The sequence below is a fragment of the Notamacropus eugenii genome, chromosome 1 (assembly GCF_028372415.1).
Source record: "Notamacropus eugenii isolate mMacEug1 chromosome 1, mMacEug1.pri_v2, whole genome shotgun sequence".
Taxonomy (NCBI): domain Eukaryota; kingdom Metazoa; phylum Chordata; class Mammalia; order Diprotodontia; family Macropodidae; genus Notamacropus; species Notamacropus eugenii.
The window spans coordinates 210,081,085-210,098,704 of NC_092872.1; the positions used below are offsets into that span (position 1 = coordinate 210,081,085).

Sequence of the window (17,620 nt, forward strand, 5' to 3'; positions counted from 1 at the left end):
AATTGGGGTTAAATGACTTTCCCAAGGTCACACAGCTAGTGTCATCATTTTCTTGACATTACGAGGATCCAAATGGAGAACAAGACCTGTCTATCAGTAACCTCTCATTCTTGGCCCAGGACAGGCCCATCTTTTTTTTCCAGTCCCACGTTTTTCTGATGACAGATATCCTTTACACTACATCTTCTGTGTAATTCCTCATCTGTAATGTGTTGCAGCCCACTTGTACCTCCAAAGAGTAGGCTGAACTTAAGTTTCCATTGGATGTTTAATCTCATTTGGCCTTTTCTTATTACTTAAGTGGGAGATTAGTCATGTTCCAAAAATGTCATAGATAAAGTCTGGCTTAAATAATCCTGGTAGTTATCCTGACTTTCATATCCTTCATATAAAATGAAGAAGCTTAGTAGAATGGAAAGAATTAAGGCCCAAACCCACACCACTTACCGTGTGACCTTGGATGAGTCACAGAGAGAAATTATAAAATCTGAAAGTGGGAAGAGACCTCAGGGGTCATTTAGAACACTTCATGTGAAAGGAACATCCATTGTAAGAAAACTGACAAGTGGTCATTGAAATTCTATTTGAAAACCTCTAAGACAGAGGAACCCATCACCCCTCAATGCAGTTCACTCCATATTGGAACATCTCTAATTGTTGAAAAATGTTTCCTCACAAAAAGCCTAAATTTGGATTTTTGCAGCTTATACTCACTGCTCCTGGGTCTGCCCACTGGGACCAAACAGAATGAATTCAATCTCTCTTCTGCTTAGCAGGTTTTCAGATACTTGAAGCCAGATAGTCCCACTGGGTCTTTTCGTCTCCAGGTTGCACGTGCCCAGTTTCCTCAACTGGTTCTCATCTATCATGAATTCAAGGCCTTTCATTCTCCTGGTAGATCTCCTCTGGATTTTCTTTGGCTCATCAATGTTATTTCAAACTGAATACAATACTGCAGAAGATGGGGGTCTCTCACCTCAGACTTCCTACTATTTTGATATTAAACCATTAACAGCTACTCTTTGAGTCCAGCAATCTATCTAAATCTATCTCATTATATTATCATCTAATCCATCATCTCTTTATCTTATCTACAAGAATGAGACTAGTCTGGTATGACCTGTTCTTGATGAAGCCATGCTGGCTCTTTCACTTCATCTCTCAGTTTCTGACCTGGTTATCTCAGACTATCAGTTTCTACCTGTGGAAAACGGGAATGACTATACACTCTTCCAAGAAAAACCTGTACTGATGTCTCATTATGGACTCAGGATTCTTGAAGGGTAAGCTACCTACCAAAGAGATTCAAATCCACATGCAACTAGACTAGATGTGTGTCCCTCATGCAAAGACAAGCCTAGCTAAATTGGAGAGGATCATTACTAGTTGGTAATGATTGACTAACCAGGTGATACTTTTTTTTTCAGCCATAGCAACTTATAAAGACCATCTACTATAATAAGGAGAGAATACTCAACAGATGAAGTCATGGATCCTTACAATGTTGAAATGACACCTTCTCCTTACCATGACATTAAATAAGTCACTTAATATCTCTAAGCCTCAGTTTCCTTACCTAGAAAATGGGGATAGAGACACCAAATGATCTATCTCAAAAGACTATTGTGATGATCAAATGTTATGATCTGTATAAAGCACCTTCTAAGCTGACCTTTTAATTTCCCAGTCAACCCTCAGATGCATTTCCTGATCTAACATGGGTGAAGAAAAAATACAACCTAAGTACAAGCAATCATCTAGCTTGTATAAACATTATGAGCATTTGAATTGATTAACATGATATCTGAGCTCAGAAGTTACCTCAACAACCAGCAAGTCATCACTGGGTATGGTTTCAACTTTTTTGTCAGGGGGTGTTTTCTCAAGTAAAGTACACAGTTCAACCAGGATCCGACCTCTGTAAGCAACTCCTTCACCCTGAAAGGCAGTGATACGTGTTATTAATGTGAGTACAAACCAATAAGATGACTTTTCTGTGTGCCTTACACCCCTACTATATGAGGGGGCTTGGTTTTTTTTGGCCAAGGCTTCAGGTCCCAATCCAACAGACCAGGGACAGTGGTGAGAATCTAGCTTATCCCTAAGTTAAAACTTAAAGACAGTCTAGAAGATTCTTGGAGCATTCTTGAAATTGTTGTTCCCAGTAATTTGGGTAAGCTACCGGTAAGTGGATGGTTATGCTCCATGGTCTGAACAACTAAACTTTCTAGAGGAGTAAATAAATGTAAGTAAGCATGGATTACTGATGAAATATGAATATAGCATGTTTTCCTACTAAATTAAATATATGTTTTAAAATAGAGCATTGTATTAGAACAACTGAGCATAGACCACTGAGATCATTTGAATTCAAGGATATGGAAAATGATCTATATATCTATGGCTACATATATACATACATACGTGTATGTAGATATAGATGTATGTATGTATGTATGTATTATGCATATATATAGAGGGATCCTCCAGGCCTCTCAAAGACTATATTAGATCCAGATTTAATTTTCCAAAGTATATTTAGAAAAGGAAAGACTTAGAGTTGCCTGGATTTACCTCCCTATTTCTGTGGGTTTATCAGCCTTTGGGAGTGGTTTGGGTACCATCTAACAGGATATTCATTCTGTCGAATTAAGTCCTTGGTGAGATAATCTCTGGTGGGAGGAGGGAGAGGAGGAATCATGGAGGGCAGGAGCCATTGACTATCATTAGATTCTGGTATGTTATTATTTCTCAAGAGTTTAATCATTTCAACAAATATTGATTGCATACTGTGCTGTGAAGGGCACTGGGGAAGGAGACAAGTATTTTTGAAGTGCCTATTATGTGCCAAGCACTCTGCTAAGTGCTTTATAAATATTATTTCATTTGTTCTTCATAACAACCCTAGAGGTAGGTGCTACTATTAGTCCCGTTTTACAGTCATAGAAACAGACAGGCAGAGGTTAAATAGAGGTTAGTCATACAGCTAATACATGTTTGATGCCAAATTTAAACTCAGGTCCTCCTGATCCAGGCCCAGTGCTCTATCCACTGTGCCACCTAGCTACCTCTAAGAGTCATAACCTGATCCTCACCAAGGCTTCCAGACTTTTGGGACATCAATATTTAAACAAATGAGATAATATATATGAAGCACTTTGTAAAAATTAAAGCCACATCTACATATTATTATTATTAATTAACAGAAGGAATGACTAGAGTGCAAGACAGTTTAATCATAAAGTGTTAAAGTGAACACCATCAATTCAATTCCACACATACTTAAGTGGTTACTATATGCAAGGCAGAACTGTGGCTGAGAATACAGAGATAAAAATGAAACAATCCCTACCCTCAAGGGTCTATACTTTATATGAGTCAAAGATGGAAACAGGCTAAAGACCATATTGAAGTTCCATGGGAAGAATCTGGGAAAGCGATGAAAGGCTGTTAATTGGAGGCCCCAAAAGGTATGAGAAATTAGGGACAAACAGCCAGTGGGTTTTCCCTTCCTCCTCCAATGCTGAGTCAAAGTCCAACATGGCAGTCTTTGCAAATCAAGGACCAGATTACATAATACAATCAGGGGAGAGTTTTGAAGAGAGGAGTATTGGCTGGAGTTAACAGAGAAAGTTTCATGGGAGAAATGTTCTTGGGGGCTTATCAAAAATATTCTATTCTAGAGTCACCAAAAAGGCCAAGGGGCAGGGACTGGATGAGGAATTTTTTGATACCAATGAAAGAGTTGTCTAGAGCCCTGAGAGGTTAAGTGACTTGCCTGGGATCACTCAATAAGCAAAACAAATTTAAAGAGTGTCTTAAAGTACGTCCATTTGGCCTAAACCCAGTGCAAGAATTCCCTGCATAAGGATTTTAGCATTGGCTTCTTTGCAGAGATATGGAACCATTGGTATGGAACTCTAGATATCAGACTTGGCTGATGCATTGATTAGTTTGATGGGGATTTTTTCCTCTTTTTTTCATTCTTCATTATAAGGGAGGGCTCCTTGTTTCATTACACAAATATTCCAAAACAGTGATTTTGCCTGAACCACAACGAGGTCAGAGGTTGACTAGAGATATATAGGAAAGTAAAGTTAGGTAGAGAACCCAACCTCTCGCTACATTAGGAATTTTACTAATTGAGGGCTTGGCGTGATTGTGATTCCACTCATAACTCTTTATATAGAGTAAACTCTCTAAAGTTCAAGAGGGACTTAAGGGTCCCTTCCAGATCGAAATGAGCAAAGCATTTTAACAGGGTGTTATATATGTAACTAAGACATCATTTCCCACTGGGCTACTTTTTTGGACTTCATCATCTCTGGAGACTCATAATTCTGTAAGATGAAATCAACTCAGACGTTCTCATTTCCTCAATATCCCTGGCCCCTGGAACTCCTCCCTCCTTCTGGAGAGGCAGGGAAATGAACATCTAGGAGCTCCTCCCTAATCCTCCACTATTTACAGAGGACACTCAGAGAGAAATTCTCATGCTTTTCTACTCAGGCTACTCTCTGGGGACTTCACAAATCCAGAACTCATCATTTTGCAAAATAAAATTAACTCAGAAACTCACACCTCCTCAGATCATGTCCTGCCCTGGATGAATGACTTTACCATGCCCCTGAACTAGGTAACACCCCCTCTCACATGCCCACAATATACCTTTTCAGCTCCTTTTTTATGTATTTATCTCCCCTATTAGAATGTGAGTTCCTTAAGCATCTTATCCCTTTCTTTGTATCCCCAATGTTTAGCACACAGTAGTTTCTTAATAGATGTTCGTTGACTATGACTGTCTGAATCTAAGACAAGAATGGCTGTCAATCACTTGGTATTAACCCTCTCAGTGATACTTGCATTCTAAAAGTGGTTATTTGGCAAATCTGTGCTTTAAGGGAAAGGAATAAATGTCCTCCAAAAGGACTAACTGTGTCTAGTCCAGAAATATTTTATCTTAAATAATTACAGTAAGAATCCAAGTGCTTTGGCAAAGGAGAAAAAGAGTTCTATTTCCCCATCACCCAATTAAATGGTAAATGGTTTGGGGGGAGGGAGGCAAAGTGAGATTTGAGTTTCCCCTAAATACAAAGTCTGGCCATAGCAATTATATTATAGTAAGAAACCATTACCATCAGTCAACTGTTAAAAGCTTTCACTTCATTGGAGACCAACCTTTCCAGAATTCAAGTCATCATATGGATCAGGGAATCCAGTGTATTCTCTTGGACTTCCATAAAGATTTAGATAACAAGGTCCAAATGTTGGTACGAAGCCAACTTCTGTTTCTCCTGTTCTCCCTGAGAAGCAAATATCACTATTAGATCACAGACACTGGAATTTTAATCTCTTAGGTTTTTCTGGGAGTTAGTTGTTAGTTAACGGTGTGAGGCTGTTTTATTCCACAGGTGCATTAGTTACATTAATGCAGACAATAAGCACTTATGATGATGCTTCTGGTTGCTCTAAAAGAACAAATCAAATGATTGTCTCTGTTTGCCACCCAAACATTGTGCTAGTCTTATGACTTATGAATTTCATTTAAATGGAAGAATAGGTTTTCAAATTGTTCTTTATCATATTTCTATCAATTCACAAATGAATTTTCATTTTCAAAAATGAAAATTACATATGTCATTGAAGTTGAATGAAAAACTATAATTACATTTATATTTGTTAAGGAAATTTAGTAAGTTGAACACATCTTATTTTTTCTAAAAATATTATTCAGCCTTAAGCAGTTACTTAAAAGATAAGCAGTTAGTTATGAGTATGTAAAAATTGCTTGTTTAGAGTTAATGGGTTACATGGTAACTCACTCCATTAGTTTACAATATTTTCTCCAAGATTAGAAAAAAAAGCACTTTTAAATCATCACAAATGTCATCATCCATTACTGTCTCTTCTGGATATCAGACAAACCTCATAGCTTAATTAGCTGAAGACTTGGGGGACATGAAGGCTTGGCTGCTGACGTCAAATACCTGAAGGGCTGCCATGTAGGACAAGGACTTTTTTTCCTATCTGGAGGTCAAACTAACAATGCAAGGAGGTAGAATCTGGCTCATTTCCCAAATGTTCAAAAATGGAATAGGCTTCCTAAGGTGGTATTGAACACCCCATCCCTGAGGGTGTTCAAGCAGAAGTCAGATGACTGCCTAGAGTATCAGAGATGTGGTGGAGGGAATTCTTAACTGTACAGGAAGTTGGTCTAGGTGACCTCTAAGGTCTTCCCATGAAGATTTGGTCATTTTACATCTTAAAGTGAAGCAAAGAAAGTCAGTACATGATACTGTCCAAACAATACAATGGATCAGCAAGGAGAAGATGCAGACATAGAAGCCACCTGGCATCCCGACTGGGGGGCTAAACTTCTCATCAGCAATATCTGGGTTGACCCTTTTTGTGTCTCAGGCAGCTCCCTGCAATTTAACTATGAAGTCATAGCTGGGTGCTGGAGGTAGGGAATTCAGGGTTCTACTCTGATGAAATCATAAATCTTTCATGGGTTTGGAGACATAGAGCACTAACATTATGTAGATCATTTCACTCTTCCATGCACTCATAAATGTGCCTGGGGCTTTTATGGGTAGAGGCAGAGGGCAGAGATTCCCATGCCTGCTGTTGAAAATTCTCTGAGTGTGTCTTGCTAGAGACAGAAAGAGAGTCAAGATGAAAAACTCGAAGGAAAGAGACAAAGAATGAAGAGGAAAAGCAGCTCCTTGTGATGGCCTAGAGTGCCGCACTGTATTTAGTTATTGGGTAACACTTATCTAAGATTCCACAGTTTCACCAGAGAGTGATTTTCATCACACACACACACAGTTTACAAGGTAAAATGATGAAGTTATTGAAGATAAAAATAAGAGTAAAAGATGAAAATAGATGAACAAGGTTTCCAAACAGGAGGGCCACCGCTATTGCATAGATCTGTTACCGAAGTATAGATGGCTTGATGTACTCGGCAGTATATGAAGTGAGGCATGGAGGATTTGCTGGGTAAGTACCTAATAGGCTTTCCTTATTTTACAATAAACAAATACTAATAATGATAATAATAATAGGTAGACTTGGAGTCAGGAAGACTCATCTTCCTGAGTTCAAATCTGGTCTCAGACACTTACTAACTGTGTGCTGGATAAATCACTTAACCCTGTTTGCCTCAGTTTCCTCATCTGTAAAATGAGCTGGAGAAGGAATAGCAAACCACTCCAGTATCTCTGCCAAGAAAATCCTAAATGGGGTCCTAGAGAGTTGGACACAACCAAACAGCAACAATAATGAGAAGTAGGGGGCAGGGGGAAGGAGGAAATTCTAAAGAAACATAGAGTCCTCCATCTGCAGGGAACCTCAGAGATCATCTGCTTCAACCTTAAAGAAGGGCCCCAGAGAGAAAGGTAGCTTGTCCCAAGGTGACAGAATGAGTTATATGAGAACCAGGCTTAGACCATTCATTATCTGTTTATTCTTTATCTCTCTACCCTATTTTCCCTCTTTGTTCATATGGGGTAGGTCCCTGAATCACTCAAGTAAATATTTAAACCATTTGGGACAGATATTTGTCTTTTCTCCTCCCTGAGAATGACTATTTCATCTCTTTTTGATGGCCTTTTTAGAAGGAAAAGAAAAACTTTTAATGAACTTTCAGTTTTTCCAAATTAATCACCCATTTGAAGGTCAAGAAATTTCCTCTTATGTTCTTCCTTCCTTAAGGTCATTTTCTTTCTATCAGTTCAATTCTATTCAATCAAGCATCTATTGAGCACACTATGGTACTGTCCTATTAAAATGCAATTATGAATCAAAGAGACCAAATCATACCCTCAAGACATTGGGACCTTGACATCCAAAGAAGCTTATTCTTCAAAGCAATCACCTTGAGAGGTTATATACTTATTTCAAAGATGGTTCTAAGGCTCAACATATTTTGGAACAAACTCCTCTTTGGGCTCCTTGGGAACTCTTTAGAGCCTGAGACACATTCTCCTGAATCTCTTAGTGACTGCCAGGCATTACCTTTGGAGGGATGAGAAAACTGAGGCTCACATGTGCAAATGACTTGTTCAAAGTCACATGGTGAGTAAGGGACAGAACTATGACTGGAGGTCAGGGCTTTAGACCCTTAGTCCTATACTGATTTTGTTGAATCTTTCCTGAACCCTTGCCAGTTCTTCCACATCCTTTAAAAAAATGTGGTGACCAAAACTGAACACAACATTCTATTCATAGTCTGATAAATATAAAATATAGAGGGAGGGTCATACCTCTACCTTTGGCCTTTTCTACTCTTTTCAATATAACTCAATATCATGTTAGTTTTGCCCCCCAAATCTTACATTGGTGACTCATATTCATCTTGTGGATCATTAGAACCCTCCCCTACAATGCATTTCCTGGCTTTTTAAAGGTTTATTAATAAATTATAAAGCTGATGAATCTTCAGTGTTTCAATGTAAATTGTTGTTATTTGGTCATTTTTCAGTCATGTCCAACCCTTCATGAGCCTATTTGGGTTTTCTTGGCAAAGATACTGCAGTGGTTTGCCATTTCCTTCTCTAACTCATTTTATAGATGAGGAAATTGAGGCAAACAAGGTTAAGTGACTTGCCCAGTATCACACAGCTAGTAAGTGACCGAGGCCAGATTTGAACTCAGGAAGATGAGTCTTTCTGATTCCAGGTCCAGTGCTCTATCCACTGGGCCATCTAGTTGCCTTCTATATCAATCAGAATGGCCTAAAATTTGATCCTCATGGGCCATCACTGAGCATAAAGTCCTAGAGCCCAGCACTAGCTCTGGACATGATCCAGTTGAGGGCTGAGCACTAGAGTGTATACAAGCAAGACATTTACCATCCAGAACCTTCTCTTCTCCATGTTCCTTCTGAGGTGAAAGGGAAGAAATTCCATCCATCCTGAGTCAACCCTTACTGGCTTCTAGCACCATGGGGTTGAGGGGAGGAATGGTGCAAGGGAAAGAGAATTCTCTTGAATTAATATGGTTGTTGCTAATTAATAATGCTGAACAATATTTTCTAAAAACCCAATTATTTAAACATTGAGATCTGAGGGAACTTCAAATAGGCTTTGTGCTTTTGATTCACTCACGTCTCCTTGTATTACATTACATATTTTTTGTATTTTGGTGGCCAAGCATGAAAACAGTTTGTATTTTCCAACCAGATGGAAAAATCAATGAAATCAATGTCTTGGGCTTAAGTGAAAAAAATTACATCCAATTCCAGAACCACTGACCTTGGTGTCCATATCTATGTAGCCAGAGAGCACAAAAAGAACATGGGTTATAAAACAATTGAACAGTCTCATAAGACATTAATTATAGGGCAGGCAGGCAGCACAAAGAGCATCTAAGGTACAGGAGGGAATTGTGGGAGATCTAGCATCACATAAGCAGGTTCATTGCCAAGCTCAGCTCTGCAGCACTGTCATGCACAAGTAACATGGAGACGATTCCACTGCCAAAACCATTTGGGGAAAGACAAAATGTGAAACCTCCATTTTAAAAATGAACGTCTTTTATATGATAAACAATGAAAGATAGTCTGGGCAGTGGAGGGCATAGGTCACAAAACATGAAACCTGTAGATGATGCAGCCCAAGCTCCCGAAGGTGAAGAATCTATATTGTAAAAATATGACTGGTTAAACAACAAGAGAAATGCAGGTATTATGGAACACTGAAAGAATTAATTTATTAAGTAGTTGGTTTAGCAACACTGAAGTTAACTCAAATTCAGAATATATAGTCATCCTCTTTTACACCAACCTGGCAGAACAGGGTTAAAAAAAAACTAAGAAATTTTTGTCCCCCTCCCCCAAAAATCCTTCCACAAGATTTCCTACATTGAACCAGCCTCAAAGAAAGATACATCCAAAAGAAGTGACCATCAGGAGCCTGGAGGGGTTGTACTGAGGAGGGGGTAGGTGTAATATTTTAAATTTTTATTAAAAATCCTTTGTCCCATACTTGACTGCTTTGGGGTCAGGGATCTAGAATTTGAGACCATGGGGTCCATAACTATTTCTCCACAGAGGAAATGTTCCCAACTAGAGAAATCACAGAGAGTAAACTTCTACTAATGCTGATTAGTAAATGTTCTGAAACTTTTAGTCTTAGAGGGCTCACTTAGAGGGCAGTGAGAGATTCAGTAAGGGTCATGTAGCCAGGATCTACCAAGAGTAGAACTTGAAACTGGCTCTTCCTGAGTCCATGGTTAGATCTCAATCTACTATGGCATGTTGGCTCTCACTTCCATGACCCTGTGATATTTGATCCCAAACATATTTTTGTCCCTCAGTAAGGGCTCACCTAGTATTGCAATGTGATTTTTAATAGAAAAATAGAGTCTCAGAGTACCTCAAATCTGGGAAAGTCTAGGATATCTATCCCTTTGAGGCAGTTGGGGAGACTAGTGAGTAGTGTTAGAATGGGAATCAAGGAGACCTGTGTTTAAATTCTGCCCTAGACTAGGCAAGTGACTTCTCTTGGTCTGTTTCCTTGTCTATAAAATGGGGACAATAATAGCTCCTACCTTACAGGGTTCTTGTGAGGAGCAAATAAGATAGTATTTGTAAAGCACTGTGTAAATCTTCATGCACTCTATGAATGTTATCTATTACTGTTGATAACATCATTATTATCACAACAGCAATCAATGAAATAAAATGAGAGAGAGCAAACACTAATAAACCATCTGGGCCATAAGAGAAGGCCTCTATTGAACTAATAGCTTTTCCAAGGTTGTCAGCCTTCTCAATAGTCCTGGCATCAATAATTTGGGGATTTTTTCCAGGACCTGAGGCTAATAAATAATAGATGGGCCACAAAGTTAACTTCATGGCTAGCACTGATCTCCACAAACCCTCCAATCAATTCTTATTACAACTCAACTTACAAAATAAAATAGAGCCAGATTTGGAGGAACCTAAAGTCCTTGACCCTTTTCAAGTTACTGCATTAATCCACCTCTGTCCTAGAGTTTCAATCTTGCAAAAGAGTATTAAAGAATCATGGGTCATTTATGCTTTATAAGCTGTGTTAAGAAACCTTTATTTCAAAATCCTAGCTTGAAGCCAGAGGTCTGGCACCAAATATTAACTCCATACCAAAGCAGAGATGGATACATAACCTATTATCATTAGTGGACTCAGGCTTATTTATAATACCCTGTCCTTTAACACAACATTGCTAAAATGGGAAGTAGATGGAGCCTCTATCTCCCAAATGGTTATTTTATGTTCAGGCTTTCCATGACTTCATCATGATACCCACAGATAACTGACACCTGTTAGTTAGAAAGACCCCCCTCAGTGAGAACAAGAGGCATGCATAAATAGTGGGTGGGAAACCTGATCCCACAAGTGGTTTGAGCTGCTGTGATTATCTGTGAATTAACTGCATTGCTTAGTCATGACCGTAACATTGCTAAAATGTTTCACTGGATTGACTATATTTTGTTTTTCAGACTTGGTCCCCATCTATACTGGTCTGTTTCAAAATATTCTAGTCTGGGGTCTTTGTATCATCTCCCTTGAACATAGACTGGGTGATTTACCTTCAACTTCTCCACCTGATGCTGCAATTTTAGAGAGATACAGATAGGTCGTTCCAACTACATCATTCTTGGTAAGGCGGTCCCTGCAAGAAAGAAGAGATTGATGCTTTGTCCTATGCAGACGGAAGCTATGATGGGCAAATCAAGCCATCAACAAGTATTTATGAAGCACTTACTGAGAGCCAGGTATTGTGCTAGGTATTGGGAATATACAAAGACAAAAGATGAAATAATTCCTGCCATCAAGGAGTTTGTAAATTAATAAGAATTTCAAGCTGTATCTCTTTCCTCTCAGTCAGTGAGACAAATGCATTAAAGACTTGACATAATTATTTTAAAAGTAGAATTTTTATTGGGTTCATTTGGTGATGTGGGAATTATATGCACTATCAGGATGATTCAACTAGAGTAAGCTCAATAATTCCCCTACATCTGTGGTGAATGAGCAAAGGCCCCACCCATGACAGGAAGGCACAGTCTTCCATGACATGTCTGCAGTGTGGTCTACCAGGAGCTTTCCTCAGAGGTGGCTTTGAGAGGGACCAAACTGCATTTTTCGAGTATATATACATCTTTATGTGTCTTCCCTGGGTATCCGAGAGAATTGGCAATCATTTCCTATGTAATAGTCAGTCATTGGAGTGGTCAACCATCACAGCTCCACACAATTACTTTCCTCCATATATAAACATGTTTTTCTGGGGGTACTCATGGGAGTTATAAATAGTCCCACTCACTCATGTAAATTCTTTCCTTAGTAACTGAGGAAATATCAGACCCAACTTGCATGAGCAAGATAATTATAACCTCCATGCATTGAGCATTAGGTTCAATTTTCTTCTGCACACCAGGGAAGATAACTAGACCAACCTTTGGGGATTCTACAGGGGATACCCTCCTGTGACTTATTCATTTCCCCTACAGGAATGATGCTGGATTGATATTGATTGTAGTATGTGTTTATTGGAATGAACATTTTGACTGCCCTCTTCCCTCCCACCTTCTTCATTCCTAATCCCCCTCTACATTTATCCCATCCACTGTTGTACCATATGTATATATTTCTCTCTCATTACATTTTAAGCTTCTCAAGCAAACCCTGTGTCATATTTTTTTCTTTGTATCCTTAATGCCTTGCACATAGAGGTATTTAATAAATGTTTGTTGAATTGAATTGAACTGAACAGAATTAAATTGAATTTTTGTTAAGGCATTTCTCTGGTTCAAAATTGCCTTCTATAGGTTCATTATATAATTTGTGTGAACATTGGACCCATCTCACTGCACCAATCTGGATACACCCAACTGGCAAAGCTCCAGAAGGGCATAGAAAGTGTGCCTTTCCAAACATAAAAGTATCATATGCTGGGGAAATAAAATAATTAACTGCATCCTCTGTCAGTGAACACAATTTCTAGCAAAGGAGCTTTGTGATATCACTTCTGATTGGGCAACATCTTATTGTTGTCCCAATTAGTTACATAATCAAGGCTGGCCTCCTTTTGGCTCAATTCCCATGAGAAAGTTGGTTTATTATATTAGGGAGACCTGGGCTAACAGGTATCTTTCCAGTAAGTCCAAAGACACAGACAGAGGGAAGGTTCCTTCTCACCCCCACCCCAACACTTCTGCATTGCTACGGGTTGTATTGTTAACAAGAGACTAAGATCCTATGATGATTATTTCACCCAGGGTTCCCCTTTTTGGGAGGGGAAGTGGAATCCAGATCTGCGGTTTCATTGGTTTAGAAAACTCCTGGTGAAGAAATCCCCTCTATCAATGCAAATCAGTCCTTTTCCAGCAATGTAAGATCTTAGAGAGAAGTCTAAGGGCAAAACACAAGTATCTCTCAGCCAATGTGGCAGAGGAAGGCACTAAATCAAGTTCTTTGACTCACCCAGCTCTGTATTCATTGCATTAGATTGCCCCTCAATGCCTCTCTGTATCACTAATTAAAATCTCCTTCCCTCCCCTCTCTTTCTTCCTTGTATTTATTAAGTCTTGTTTACATCTCTAGGCACTGAGAATAAATAGATAAAAAATGCTTTCAAATGATACAGTCCAAAGAATGTTTCATCCACACAGATAAATATCAACCAATCAATAAATACCTATTACAAGCCAGAAATTGTGCCAGGGGTGGAGATACAAAGACAAAAACTAAACAATTCCTAGCCTCATGGACCTTACACTCTAAGGAGTGGAAGGGGTGGGCAGAAAAGGGAATGACCACACTAAGTGTGATTAGATCCAGACCAAGAGCTCGAGGAGAATTTGGAAAAGGAACAGTTACAATTGAAATTGTTTTTAGACTGGTACAGAAACCAATCAGAAGTTTTAACTCACCAGTCAAATATTGTTAACTTTATTTTTTCACACATTGAAGGAAACTGTTAAAAAGAAAAAAAGAAATTGTCATCTCTAAAACTAAGTAATAATTGCTGAAGTTATTATTTTGACATTAAAAAAATTCTCCCCAAATAGATGAAATACTCAACCTTGATTTGAAGGTTGACAGCTTGATTCCACTCTGGATTTGCATTTTTTTCTATTATGCTTGTGGAAACCTGAAAAAATCACCATCATAAAGCAACATTAGTTCAAGTTTATAATTTCCACAATAGAATGGTACAATCTATTGTCTGGCACCATCATTTTGTGGGTTCAGTACCACTGAACTACAGTAATATAATATGTATAGACGTGGTCCTTCATTAGCCAATTACATAGTATATAACTGAGAATTTTATCAAATATGATAAATAGCCTATACTGGTCCACCTGGTTGATCTATGCCAAGCAATCAATTCTTGGGTCTGTTGCTTGATTGATGATTAACTATCAGATTTCTTGTGTGATGGTTATAAGGAATATAAAATAAAAAATCAAGACAAAACAACAACACAAAGTTACAGGTGTTTAAGTTGTCCAAGCTTGCTAGCAAAAATAAGAAATCACTTAGATTTATATGACATGGCAGGTCTTTAAAACATAAGGAATAGGGGATTAGACCCATGATTTCATCAGTATAGGGACCTTTCTGGTAGAGAAACTCCCTCTAATGATGCAGGTCTGTGTCTTCTCTGACATATATAGATTATGAAAGTGTCTAGGATACCAAGAGGTCAAGGGCCTTCCCCAGGGTCACACAAGCAGTATGTGTCAAAGGCACAAGACTGGACCCAGGCAGGGCTTCCTGGCTTCAGCTCTCTAGCCTCTACACCACATACTATTTATTTGAGGTATATCATTATGGTCTGGAAGGATCTTATCTTTAGTTCTTGGCATCTTTGAAACAAAAAGAAAAGATTACATTTCTTCCTACCGTAGAGGTTCCTAACTAAGGAAGTTTCTTTTGATTGCACTGAAACCTTATGACCACTGGGGCTCATGTGAGGATTTGGGGTAAAAGTTCTTGGCCTCTGAGCAGGGTAGAGGAGGGGATTATCTTGAACTTGGCCCATCTTCCAACTAACTGAGAAATGAACCAGGTATAAGGGCATAGACTTGTCAAATTTGCCAAGGATCAGAATGTTCTTCCTAGGGCCAGTTGAATAGTGAATCTGTTTGATGTATAACTATCAGCTTTAGGCAGTAGACATGGTTTTAAACATTTATTTCTATAAGCATCCTTGTTCAGATCGTGTCTATACACACCCTTTTTCCAGCAAAACAAACTTCTACAAATGGATCCACTAGATTTTTCTTGTCTACATTGCCTCCAAATATTTCCTTGACAGTCTGTGAGAAGGCATCATCCACTAGAAATGAAAATATAGATAGGAGATAGTAAATTGGATCTTAAAAACATAGAAATTAAAAACAAATATGCCTTGAATGAACGGAGAATTTATCATTAGAAGCAGCAAGAGTTAGGAGCATACAGAAGAGTGCTGGTAAATGTTTAACATCTGGCTTGCCAGGGGAAAAGTATAGACTGGACACACTTTTAAGTTTAATTTGTATTATTAACATTTTCTCCACCATTTTTAAAGTCTAGGACAATCAACCAAACAATAAATCAAGTCCTAATTGTAGAATTTGCCAATTTCTGGGATGTAAATGCTCACACTGAAAATTTAACAATCTGCTTATGATCTAATTAGAGCTGGTTCCAAAATGCTCTTGGTCCTGATGGTGGCTTTAGCCTTAATCAAGAAAGCCTATATAGTAGGGATAGCTTGGGTAAATCAAGGTATGTCACAGGTATCAACTTGAAAAAGAAGTTGGTGTCATCTGTTAGAAATGTCCCAGACCAATGATTTATTAAACATTAAAAATATGGAACAGAAACACCACAATTAATTTACAGATAATGCTTGGACTGAAGTTAGGTAATGTTTCTAGAAAAAGTATGATGTATGTAGCCTTCTGGTTTTTATAACAGTGTTAAAATCATGTAGTTACAGTCCCACATATGGTGACTTAGTCTTCTGGCTGCTGTTATTTATAAATAACAATGTGAGTTTAGGGGACAGAGTACTTTTAAGTGGGAAGTTTTCTGTTAAACATTCACTAGTCCAAGTACCAGGAACTGGAATGATCCTCCTGACCTCAAACATACTCTACCATGCTTCAGTGAAGAAGCTCAATTTTGCATTAGTGATAATGGTTTTCTTTCAGTTTTTGTAGATGTTTCAAGAGTAAAGAGATTTGTCTAGATAATCAAACTATTTAGTTAGAAGTCTGATTCTGATACCTCATTGTGTTGTTGAGGCAGCCCTGAGTTCTGGAAGGCTAAAACAGTTGATTAAATTTTGTCAGGCTTCAATCATAATGGAAAGGCTCTGAGTGCCCTCCCAGTAACAGATGGTCTGCTCTCTGAGGATCACCCTAAGCTAAGTAAGAAGAGGTTCATTAATGATAAACACCTTTCGGTGAATGTTTTGGCCATGGCAACCCAAATAAATACAAAATGGCCCTTGCTCCTGTGGCCCCCTTTGATAGGAATCAAAGAAAATATTTAAATATGAAAAAAATAAGGATGCGGGGAAAGCTAATAATTACACAAACTTTAAACCACCTATAAACATTAAAAAAGCCATCTGAACTTTGAAGGTATGCTGATTCTCCAGTGACCAAACGAACATACTCTTGGAGAAACTGCATTGTGTCTAAAATCTGAATTTTATTGGAGGAGATGGTAATGCTGGAGGCTCATCTTTCTTCAGTATTCACTAGATTGTAAAGAGCTTTCTTCATAAAAAATTTGGGTGGTGAGCAAGGCAGGTACCATTTTCTCCATTTTATAGATGGTAAAAACAGACTCAGAAGTTCATAATTTGGCCACTGCCATGTGGCCAAACTATAAGCTGAATCTGACTCTGAGTCCATCAGTCTTCTCATTATGCCTCACTGACTTATTGAACTTCTTGCCCTCCCCAACCCCCAAATTTTTCAGAGGAGGAAACTGACTGAAAAGGTGAAATGACTTGTTCAAAGTCCTACAGCTAGAAGGGCTAGAATGAAAAGCTCTCTCTCTCTCTCTCTCTCTCTCTCTCTCTCTCTCTCTCTCTCTCTCTCTCTCTCTCTCTCTCTCTCTCTAACACAAGTCCTTTATAACACAATCTATATTTCTTTATATAGATTACTGCTTCACAGTCTCAATGACAAGATTTAATGAGTACTTACTCTGAGGAATATCCTCAGCTCTATAAATTTTCAAGACGAAAGTCACCCATCGCAGGGCAATCCCGGCAGGAAGTAGCAAGTTACTCTCCACATCATCACTGTCATTGTCTCGATCTCTCTTCTCTGTCTGTTGGGGACACATAGTTACAAATTACACACCAGAATTTTATATATATAGAAAGCACTGCTTGTGGCAGACCAAATGGTACCATTATAATTAACCAATCAAATAAACATGAAGTTCCTACTAAAGACAAAGCACCTGCTACATATGTGTTGAAATTACAAAAGAGACCATAGACATATATCTAGCTCTAAAAGGTTATCTTAGAAACCATCTAATCCAATCCCTTAATTTTACTGATGAGGAAACTGAGACCCAGGGATATGAAGTGATTTGTTCAGGGTCACA

The 17,620-nt window shown here is 38.5% G+C and overlaps 1 protein-coding gene across 4 annotated transcripts in view; it reads right to left on the reverse strand.

The window, feature by feature from the left end:
* MYOF (myoferlin) overlaps positions 1-17,620 on the reverse strand; it is a 143,197-nt gene that overhangs the window by 61,277 nt on the left and 64,300 nt on the right. For 3 of the 4 annotated variants that reach the window (XM_072625447.1, XM_072625453.1, XM_072625436.1), the window contains exons 12-19: positions 17,209-17,335; positions 15,235-15,338; positions 14,076-14,144; positions 13,924-13,967; positions 11,578-11,660; positions 9,603-9,641; positions 5,179-5,303; positions 1,822-1,938 (exon numbers count right to left, since the gene is read on the reverse strand). In XM_072625447.1, the coding sequence (XP_072481548.1) occupies positions 1,822-1,938; positions 5,179-5,303; positions 9,603-9,641; positions 11,578-11,660; positions 13,924-13,967; positions 14,076-14,144; positions 15,235-15,338; positions 17,209-17,335 (708 nt within the window). The remainder of the gene's footprint in view (positions 1-1,821; positions 1,939-5,178; positions 5,304-9,602; positions 9,642-11,577; positions 11,661-13,923; positions 13,968-14,075; positions 14,145-15,234; positions 15,339-17,208; positions 17,336-17,620) is intronic. The other variant, XM_072625459.1, reaches the window with a different exon arrangement.